This window comes from Diplotaxodon limnothrissa, linkage group LG15 (genome assembly GCF_057381915.1).
Source record: "Diplotaxodon limnothrissa isolate DT_005_m linkage group LG15, D_limnothrissa_male_GT1.1, whole genome shotgun sequence".
Lineage (NCBI taxonomy): Eukaryota > Metazoa > Chordata > Actinopteri > Cichliformes > Cichlidae > Diplotaxodon > Diplotaxodon limnothrissa.
The window spans coordinates 15,328,176-15,339,220 of record NC_140610.1 but is presented as its reverse complement, the minus strand read 5'-3'; the positions used below and the strand labels follow the sequence as shown (position 1 = coordinate 15,339,220).

General features: G+C 44.3%; 1 protein-coding gene across 1 annotated transcript; it reads left to right on the top strand.

Annotated features, from left to right (window-relative positions):
• Positions 1-421: 421 nt before the first annotated feature.
• dusp10 (dual specificity phosphatase 10) lies at positions 422-10,024 on the top strand. The gene is made up of 4 exons (XM_085372327.1): positions 422-609; positions 1,672-2,501; positions 7,408-7,776; positions 9,072-10,024. The coding sequence occupies exons 2-4, from the start codon at positions 1,718-1,720 to the stop codon at positions 9,335-9,337; spliced, it is 1,419 nt and encodes a 472-aa protein (XP_085228453.1). The 5' UTR covers positions 422-609; positions 1,672-1,717; the 3' UTR covers positions 9,338-10,024.
• The last annotated feature ends 1,021 nt before the right edge of the window (positions 10,025-11,045 follow it).

The following is an 11,045-nucleotide window of genomic DNA, read 5'->3' as shown; positions in this document are numbered from 1 at the left end:
TAAGTCAATTAAAAACTGAAGCAACACAGCAAACAAATTTTAAAAAGGAAAAAAAAATGATGATATGGCATAACCTAAACCTCTCTTTCAGTAGGCTCTTCACTATAAAACACTATAATCTGAGAAAAGAATCAGCTTTTCCTTTTCCTACGGTTTAAACACTCTATTAAACTCCAATAAAGCTCAATTAATGCTGTTTGCCTTCTTCCTCGAGCCTCCTGGAGAGACTTTTGATTGGCTGCCAGTGACATCATCTGTACGCGCGGACCGGAGGCCGTTGAAGCGACAACCGCTCCCCCTCCCCTCTCAGCCAGCCACAGAGAGAGGCAAGCAGCTCGTCCAAATCCCTCCCACCGCAGGGCCGGCCCTGGATGTACGAGGAGGATCAGATGTAATATTAATGAAGTCGCGCATTGGCTCGTACTCGCGTCATTCCCACTGCGCGACTTCTGTAGGCTGGCAGACTTCCTTCAATATTATTTCTGGACAGCAGGGTAAAAGTACTAAAAAATGTTGCCCAGCCACAACACTGGGACGGACTGAATGGAGGCCACGTTGTCGGGGAGCGGAGATAATAAATCCGTCTACGGTCAACCGCGACACTCACCGGTAAGCAGAAACGCAGAGCAAGTTTGGGAATCAGTGGCACAAGTTGTTCTTGAAATGCACGGTCATAGAGATTTCACGCGATTCCATAATTAATGAAGCAGAATATTCAATTGCTGGAACCATTTTAAGTATATATATCTATCTATATATATATATATAGTGTGTGTGTGTGTGTGTGTGTGTGTGTGTGTGTGTGTGTGTATTATAAATTCTCTCTTATTTTATAAGCCCCGCAGGCTTAATGGGCTTCAGTCCTGACAAATGCGGCAAAGTTACAATCTGTACCTTATTTTTCTTTATTTTTATTTTTTATTTTTTTGTTTAAATCAGTCATCCCGTATTAATCTTTTTAGAAATTATTCACGGCGGTGGTGTGAAATTGGATTTCCTTCAGTCTGCAGCTCATCTGATCAGTTAGTCTCCTCCTGAAAGCCATATCACATTCTCGGCACGTTCTCATGCCGGTTTTTTCAATGAATTTGGCCATGAATGATTTCTGCTTTTGCTGAACCTGCACCGTGCATAAAGGATGGCAGCGGCCGGGACAGGCAAAGCTCGGCGGGTGTCTTTACATAATATGCCAAGATGACATGCTTTTAAAATGCTCAGGCTTCTGATCCAAAGGAAATGCCACCCTTCTTTTTTGGTACCCCGTCTTTCCATTTGGGTGAGACAAAACTGCAGCGTAGCATTGATGCAGTATTTTATCTTTTTTTCTTCTTCTTTCTCTCTTTACCTCTTCCTGTTTTTGAATCAGCCACACCAGAGTTGGGATGAAAAATTAAGCATCACTCACGTGTGTGCGGTGTCTGGGGGATGATTCATATTAATTACACCCAACAGTGATTCAGTTACAGGAGAGTCTTGATGATTTAACTGTTTATTATTAGTGGCCGGTCTGTCACACCTAAATTTTCCCACCAACTTGGGTGTCGCCCTGCAGGTGTTGACATTACTAATATTTGGCTTCTGCAGCCGTTTCCTAGTTTGCATGGTGTTCAGACAGACGAGGGGACGTCTTCTCGCAGCCGGGATTAATTCAAAAACTTATCCTTTCCACAGAGCGACTTGTTGAGTTCTCCGTGAAAGTCCAGTCCTCGGTCTCCCCATGCCTCCATCTCCCCTCGACGACAGAATTGTGGTGGCGCTGCCAAGGCCAATCCGACCTCAGGAACTCCAACTACGCCTGGACACCAGCTACCTGGACTCCATCACCACCAGCAGCATCGACAAGACCGTAATCAGCACCACCGTGGTGAAGATCCGGGCGACGGCCAATCTTGTAACGTATATGCCCTCATCCAAGGGCTCCACGCGCTCATTGTCGTGTGGATGCAGCAGTGCCAGCTGCTGCTCTGTCACAACCTATGAGAAGGACAGCCAGAGCCTCAGCCACAGCCAGGTGAGCGCCAGTAGCCCCAATCTCAGCTACGCCGGGCCCCCTACCCCAATGGTCAGCAGCCATGAAGCATTAAGTGCCCCCAGTCTCGCCCCTGGCACACCGAAGGCCCTAGCCACCGTGAGGGTCATCCACCCCAATGAGCTGGCCAAGCGGATAACCTGCTGTCCCATGGGTCACCCTGTGGGGCCCGTGCCGGTCATCATTGACTGCCGGCCCTTCATGGAGTACAACAAGAGCCACATCCGGGGGGCCGTGCACATCAACTGCTCTGACAAGATCAGCCGGAGACGGCTGCAGCAGGGCAAGATCACTGTGCTGGACCTCATTTCCTGCCGTGAGGGCAAGGACTCTTTTAAGGGCATCTTCTCTAAAGAGATTGTGGTTTATGATGAGAGCACCACAGACCCGAACCGGCTGACATCCACTCAGCCTCTACATGTGGTCCTGGAATCACTGAGGAGGGAGGGCAAGGACCCAATCATCCTCAAAGGTAACACTTGAAGTAGAAGCATCAAAGTGGGAGATAAGTGAAAAACAAGCAACTAATGAGGGCTTTCATTTACAAAAAGGGGGTAGAAACCGCAATTTCATGGGGTTTAGCCTGACTTTGGAGGGACTCTGTAGCAAGTGTCTGATTTAATCAGCGCTAGAAGCTTAGTCGCAATATAAACTAACATGAAACAAATGTGGTAGAATAATAGTGTGTTTAAAGCCTCCTAAACGTTTGTCTTTATTGTTCGGGCCAGCTGATTTTCTTTCTTTCTTTTTGCCTGTCACCACAGCGTTTTAGTTTTATCACCCAGTGAGCTGTGGACTTAAGCCTCACAGCAGTTATAACACCACAGATAACAGCTTCTGCATCCACTGCCTGCATCGCGCTCATGCATAAACATATGCACACGCTCTTTAAGAGCTTTCTATATGACTCGCTTTCACCTTTTTTTCCCCCTTTTATTTTATTTTTCTGTTTTTTGCAGAGAGCTAGAAGCAGCTGTTATTAAATAAGGCAGCCTGGTGAGATAGCAGTCCCTGGGTCATTGCCATGTTTTCTATCTTTGGTTGGTGTGTTTGAAGCTGGAGAAGTATGTCGTATTTGGTGGGTTTGGGGGTTGGGCTGCGAGTGTTCCTGTATGCCTCCCAGTCACAGCCTAGCCGTAAGATCACAGCACCTTGATCTCGTCTCTTCTCGTCTGTTGCTTTCACTTGTTCCTCTGGTCCTCCTGTGTACTTTGATAGACGAGGCTTCTCCTCAGTCTCTCATCCTGCACGTGTGTCTGTCTGAAGCTGCCTCAGTGGGAGGAACAGGCAGACTGTCTTGCTCTTTCTTCCTCTGGTTTAATTCTTGCAAAATGCGAGCATCCTCTCTGCTAAAGGGGATCAAATAGCACAGGCTCACTTTCCTCTACTTTTATCAGCATCGGCGATGGCTAGTTTCTGCCTTCTCGTCACATGTGCATTCTTGCCTGGAGCCTTTATTCCATTCAGCATACATGCATGTTTTATATTATGTAATATTTCACTAAAAACCGTGAACATTTTTTTTGTTGCTGTAAGGACTTTGCTGCTGTAATGTGCAGCCATCATTATTCTTTACTTCCTTAAATTATTTGTAGAAATGTGTTATTTCAGGCAGCAGTAAAAATAACACATCTGGAACATACTTGTGCAAATGCTGTTGAATAATTTAGCCAGAGTCTGTTATTTTAGAGCTACCAAACATGTCTCCATCATGATTTATTGTAAATATGGCCACGGTGTGTGTCTCTACTTCACTGGAAACACAAGATCTTCTGTCCCCTGCCCCGCTGCAGCTAAAAGCAGATATAGGTTACACCTAATCCGTCAGAATTGCCATAAACAGCATGTCAGTAGTGTTGGAGGGTTTAGGGTAAGGGCTGGAAAAAAGCAGGTCTGTGGTGCGAGAGGCCTTGCGAGGCAGAAGCGGTAGCTTCTGAACAGGAACTGAGCCAGTGGCTTATGAAAGTGATCGAGACACTTCTCGTGTTTTTCACTTTTGTCAGTTTTAGTCGCAGATAATGACAGACAGTCACACTTGGCAGACTTCATCTCACGGCACCGTGCTTCTTCTGGGGGTTCTGCTGTTCTCGGCTTACTATGAAAGCTGAATTTGAGAATAAAAATATGCTTATTCAGTTTGAGCCAGAACTAATTTGCATTGTTCACATTCTCATTTGCATTGTGCGGCTAGCTAAATTTGTTTTTCCCAAATATAGATTAAAATGGCAGATATTTGCTTGTTACTAATGTTTAATGGAGTAATAATAGAGTCACAACAAATTGCAATAGAGGCAGCTTTTATTTACAGCTAAATATTTTGCTTTTGTGTGCAAAGGAATGTGTATATCGCCCAATGTTTTAGAGCCTTTGTTGAATTTTTGCTCTAAAACTGGGAAAGCGACTCTGAAACGCTGTCATCTGCACATTAATACCCCTGTTTTAGTGTTAATTTTGGTCTATACCAACTCGTGATGGATAGCTTTCCCTTTAACCTTCCCTAATGCTTCCGTAATGTGGCTTTATTTTGACGTTTAACTGAAATCAGCTTCCCAATAAGGTTACTCAAAAGAACGCTGTTATTATAATAATAATGAGTTACCTCTGCGCAGTAGAGGTAAAAGTAAATGGTCAGATTACAGGTTGGAATTTTTCAAATTTAGGTAAAGCGCTTTACTAGTCCCTAAGGACCCCAAAGCGCTTTACACATCCAGTCATCCACCCATTCACACACACACTGGTGATGGTAAGCTACATGTAGCCACAGCCACCCTGGGGCGCACTGACAGAGGCAAGGCTGCCGAACACTGGCGCCACCGAGCCCTCTGACCACCACCAGTAGGCAACGGGTGAAGTGTCTTGCCCAAGGACACAACGACCGAGACTGTCCAAGCCGGGGCTCGAACCGGCAACCTTCCAATTGCAAGGCGAACTCCCAACTCTTGAGCCACGATCGCCCATTTATGATACACAGCCATTATATATATACACCCTGCTAGTACTGGGCTGGACCTCCTTTTTGCCTTCAGGACTGCCGTCATTCTTCATGGCATAGATTTGACAATGTGATGGAAATGCTCCTCAGAGATTTTGGTCCATATTGACATGACAGCATCACACAGTTGATGTAGATTTGTTGCACATCCATGGTGTGACTCTCATGTTCTAGTACCTCACAAATGTGCTCTACTGGCTTTAGATCCAATGACTGTGCAGGTCTTTTGAATACAGTGAACTCATTGTCATGTTTAAAAAAACAGTTTGACATGATTTTAGCTTTGTGACATGGCGCGTTATAATGCTGGAAGCAGCCATCAGAAGATGGTCCTTAAGGGACATGGTCAACAACTCACAGTAGTATTTTAGGATGTGGTATTTAAATGATGCTCACTTAGAGCTAAGGGGCCCAAAGTGTGTCAAGAACATATCCATCATGATATTACACAGCAATCGCCAGCCTGAACCATTGATACGAGGCAGGAAGGATCCATGCCATCATGTTGTTTATGCCAAACTCTCGGCATGCCATCTGAATGCCGCAGCAGAAATCAACACTCATCAGACCAGTCAGTGTTTTTTTCCAATCATCTGTTCGATTTTGGGAGCCCATGGAAATTGTACTCTCAGTTTGTTTGTAGCTGGAAACAGGAGTGGCACCTGGTGTGGTCTTCTGCTGCTGTTTGCATACTTCAAGGTTTGACATGCTGTGCATTCGGAGAGGGTGTTCGTCATACCTCAGTTGTAACAAAGGGGTATTTCATTCATTTTTGCCTGTTGCAGTACGGTCTTTCTTCTTCTGGCATCAACAAGGCATTTTCAGTCAGAGAGATACCGCTCACTGGATATTGTCTGTTTTTCATACCATTCTCTGTAAACCATAGAGATAGTTGTCGGAAAATCAAAGTAAATCAGCAGCTTGTGAAACACTCACTTCTGGCACCAATAACCATGCCTCGTGCAGAGTCACTTAAATCACCTTTCCTTTCCATTCTGATGCTCAGTCTTCATGCTTCAGTGCATTTAGCAGCTAAGGGATAACTCCTTCATGAGCTGGTGGAGACCAAAAGGAGAGCTAAAAGTAGAACAGGGCTTATATTCTTGAGAATGTTTAAATGATAAAGTTTGCTTGATATAAATATGTGTTTAGTCTTTCTGTTGAGAGATAATAATCAGTGAGAGGAAAAAATGTCCTAATAGTTTTATTTCTTTAGGCAAGGTTTTTCTAAATGGCTATAAAATACAGATACAATATAGCTTTAAAAAAAATAATTGTAAAATATTGTGATTTCTCTAATCTATATAACAAGAGTTGTACACCCGATACAAGTGCTTTACCTGCACCGCCGAAAAAGCCCATAAAAACATTAACATCATGAATATTATTCATCTTATTATTAAAATTGGTCACTCTTTTGGGCATTTTCTAAAAAAAAATCTGGAAATGAACTCCATTTCAGTGGAAATTCCCCAAGGTGTTTGAGCGTTGAGCTTGTTGTTGCAGGTCCTGTGAACACTTCCCCTTCTTATATTTACCACAGTGTAATTACTACCATGATAATGAGGGCTTGGCGACTATCATACCACGTTTAGGGTGATGTCTTTGTTTAACAGTGGGGCTGCTTCACGATGGAAACCGACAGTTGACAGGAGTGTCACCTGCTCTCCACCACAGGGGAAGTTGTATGGTTGTGCGATGACCTCACATGGCATTATGTCAGCTCTTGCACTGTGAACAATACATGAACTGATACTTGGACCCCTCCCCAGAGCTCCAGTGCTGAAGGGAACCTTTGGCTGATGGTATCACTGGTGCAAACAGGTGCAAACCGGTTATTTGGAGAAGTGAAGTGAATAGTGTATTTAAAACTCAGTGCACCTATTTACCTTCACATTAACAGGTAAACAGATGCGCCTGTGTGTACATGAGCTAGTGGAAAATGTCCTGCAGGCAACTTTGGGTCTGGTTTTCAAAGCAAGTTCACTTGGCCAATGGCTTCATCCTATTATCTAAATGCAGCATTCAAATTAGAACCAAATATAACAGTGGCGTCTGGGGTTTGTAATGTTTTCAGGGCTTCAGAGCTTTTATCTGCTTTTATCAGATGTGTATGCAAAGCTTGGTTGTCCTGCTTAGCTGTTTCGTGTTTCATGTGGTGGTCAGACATATAAGCATGTTTATTTTTAGCAAAACTGCGCTCCTGTGGGAATTGAGCCTTTAACCCGTGCCATGTCATCTTCATGCTCTATCTGCTGACACCAAAAGGGTCCAGTCTGGATTTAGAAAAAACAAACTGAAGAAAAAAGTGTTGTTTGAGAGTTTAACTCATTTTTTTTGAAGCATTAAACCCGCCCTACATCAGCCTTTCTCTCTCCATTCACAGGAGGCCTTAGCAGCTTCAGGCAGAGCCATGAAAACCTGTGTGAGCACTCGCTGCACCTTCACGAAGGCTTGGACACGGGCGCAGCTGCTGGCCTGACGGGGGCTCTACCTCACTCCCTGCCCTCCACCCCGGACATAGAGAACGCAGAGCTGACGCCAATCCTGCCCTTCCTCTACCTGGGGAACGAGCACGACGCTCAGGACATCAAACTGCTGCAGCGCTTGAACATCGGCTACATCCTAAATGTAACCACCCACCTGCCGCTCTACCACTATGACACGGGCCTCTTTGTCTACAAGCGCCTGCCTGCCACCGACAGCAACAAGCAGAACCTGCGGCAGTACTTTGAGGAGGCGTTTGAATTCATTGGTATGAAAATCACCTCTTAGCGTCACAGTACACATTTGGACTCAAGCTCGGCCATCTCACTGGGAAGCTGGCGTATTTAAAAAGTCACATGACATAAAACTTTCACTGCTGGTTGCACAGAGCTGTCAGCAGTTAAACAAACAAAAATGTTGGTTCATAAACTGTCTACATTACAAGAGCTCACATTGTGTCATGTGAGGTTATCGCGCATAGTATAAAAATAATCTGTATGTAATGAGTACTTCCTTTTGTGTGTTTTCTTGTAAATCTTCTCGTGACTCACACTTATTTCTTTAAATTCTAGTGCAGGAACCGCTTGGTTAAAAAAGGAAAGGTCATGAATCATCCCTCTGACACTGGAATAGTTGGTTTAGAGCAGCTCGCTCTCACGTCCTTTGAATGCATTCATTTTATTTTCTGAAGGTTATAGACAAAACCTCAGAAATTCGGCATTGTTAGACGGATTCAAAAGAGTTTTTGTTTAGTCTTGGGTTGAAGTATTTGTAAAAAGGATGAACTCATTCACCTTTTTTCTCTCCCTTATCTTATTATACATACTCCAGTCCCCTCCACGCAATTAAAAATGTTAATGTTAGGAACACAAAGGGATATTTTATGTAAGGAAACAATAGTGCTGTTTTTTTCTCATATGGATGACTAAAGTTTGTTTAAACTGGATGGCTCACATAGTCTGAGCTGATCTATTGAAATTTCTTTGCTGCCTGAAGGGAGGAAGGTCCTAGATCTAACTCACAATCAAAAACTCCACTTAGCTGAACTGAAGGTTTCAAAAGAGCTCCATGTCCTGGCATGTTGGATCCAGTGAATTCGATCTGTAGTTGATGTGCTGCTGTAATGCAGAATTAACTCTTTCCTCATAAAGACGACATTTGACGACCTGCCCCGTACCCCTAATGACGAGTTTTTAAACCTCTGTATATATCAATAAAGATGAGGTTTGATGACCATTAGAGTAGATTCAGGGTCTTTCCAAGGGTAGCTGCATAGACAGAGGCCATCCTCAGTAACTTCTTATGCAAATCTAGTCATTTTGTTCTCTAATAAGGCCTGAAACATGACAGAAACCCCTCAGTTCAGAAAAGAGCCTTAAAGGTAGCTCCTAGTAGCATTTCACTGTGTAAAGACTGAAGTAGATAAAAACAAAACCTTATAATCTAAAGTTCAGAAAGGTTTACTCTCTGAACACCTGAAGGCACAAAGGAAGGTTCATTATCCAATCATGTGTGATGACTGGACTTCCTCATGGGCTAACTGTTTCCATGTTCTTTCTGCAGAGGAAGCACACCAAGCGGGTATGGGCCTCCTGATCCACTGCCAGGCAGGCGTGTCTCGTTCAGCCACCATTGTGATCGCCTACCTGATGAAGCACACCTGGATGACCATGACGGACGCCTACAAGTTTGTCAAAACCAGGAGGCCCATCATCTCCCCGAACCTTAACTTCATGGGCCAGCTGCTGGAGTTTGAGGACGACCTCAACAGTGGAATAACGCCACGAATCCTCACGCCAAAGTTGATTGGTGTGGAAACCGTCGTCTAGATTAACCTCTCGACCACTCCCCCTCCAATGCTCGCACTTGTACCAAGTCTCCATCTGCCAGCGGAGACTGGCTGATCTGAGCCAATTTGGAGTGTGAGAGTCGCCGAATTTTTCTTGACTCTTGAGAATGCCAAAGCTCTGGGTCAGTGGCGAAGAGAAATGCCAAAAATCCCCACTGTTTGGACCTGGCTGAAGTCCCAGAGGAGAGAGCTAGAAAGACAGGAAGCGGTCGGTGGCGAGCTTTCCACTTGTGACTGCAGAGGAGCTTAAATGACGGAGAAGGAAATCTGTTTGGAAAAGAGATTCTGTGCGCTTAGGGGTAGATATTGACAGAAGAAACTCTTAAAGCTCACACTGTGGCACACAGTTTATGTTTGCAGACTCAGGCGGGGTTGGCCACGGCAGTGCCTGTCCAAAAAAAACAAACAAAAAAAACAAATAAAGACTTGTTTGGTGTGTTAATGTTGTTTTATTTTTATACAGGGGTTTATGGGGGTGACCATGACAAGCCCACAGCGGCTTACTGTGCAATAATTTCAGAGTGGAATGCAACTGAGACCTTGATCTTATGTGTATATATCGGACTTGATAATACAAAAATATTTCCAGCTCTTTGCTGAACAACGGTTTTGATGTTAATGTAAATTACTGTTGTTCAGTTCAATGTGCATAAGTATGCTGTATTTTAGGCAGAGGTAGGAGATGGGGGGTGGGGTGGGGGGCTTATGGGGGTTTTCGTCCGCTGAAACAAAATTCATACTGAGTGCGTTTTCTTCACTATCTTCATTTCCCATTCCTGCATCTACATATGCATATCTTTTAGCAATATACATAGTAATAGACAGCCATATGAGCTTTTCTTTTCTGTTTTTTTTTAATGCATGGCTGCTGGCAGTTGAAGGAACACTTTGAAATTACAGTGAATATTGTCAAACAGGGCTACTGGAGTTGTTTAATGTAACACAATGGAGGAATATCACTGCCTGCTTCTGTCTCCTAGTCGTTTTTTTCGCTCCAGTTCATCCGTGAGCCTGCTCTGTTGTACTGTTAAGTCCCCGTTGTGGCCTCATCTTATGTTCTTGTCAGTGCCCTATATTTTGAGCTATGGTTCAGCCGATTCTAAGGTAGCAAAGTTAAGTTGAGGTACAAAAAAAAACCATGCACTCGTGGGTTACAGTTTAATGTGACAGTGAGGGTGGTGGTGTGGTAGCAGCGTGACCATCGTCTAATCTCGTGCAACTCCCTGTCACGAAGCTACAGTTAAGTGAGCTCTTCTTCCTTGCATAGGCAAGCGCTGCTGTCACGTGCTGCTCTAGTGCCTCTATCAATGCCTTAATTCATGCGTCACCAGTGGGCCTGCGCATGGCACTCTTAACATGTACGCACGAATGCAGAACACGCAGAGGTCAAATGTTAGCTCCCAGGCAAAACTGCCCCGCTCCTTTGTCTCAGCTCTTTTCAGACATGAGAGACTTCACGTTGCCTTGCTAACCTGTATAAATGATGGCATTCTGTCATTCGGATAACATCTTTAAATTAATGCTTCTCACCGCTTCATGCAGACATGGCCAAAGAGAGTGAAGAAGATCACACTGATCACGTCTTTCATGTGTGGCGGGTATGGTTCTCATTGAGTTATTAATCGAGAGATGGCACACTTTTGAACGTCTCGTCGCCATTGCCACCAAGAGCAGGGTCTCTATCACTC

Bases quoted from the DNA above. Each gene is read 5' to 3' on its own strand.
- dusp10 (XM_085372327.1), top strand. From the start codon at position 1,718: ATGCCTCCATCTCCCCTCGACGACAGAATTGTGGTGGCGCTGCCAAGG. The intron at 2,502-7,407 runs GTAACACTTGAA...CTCCATTCACAG, and splicing joins GGACCCAATCATCCTCAAAG to GAGGCCTTAGCAGCTTCAGG. The intron at 7,777-9,071 runs GTATGAAAATCA...TTCTTTCTGCAG, and splicing joins GGAGGCGTTTGAATTCATTG to AGGAAGCACACCAAGCGGGT.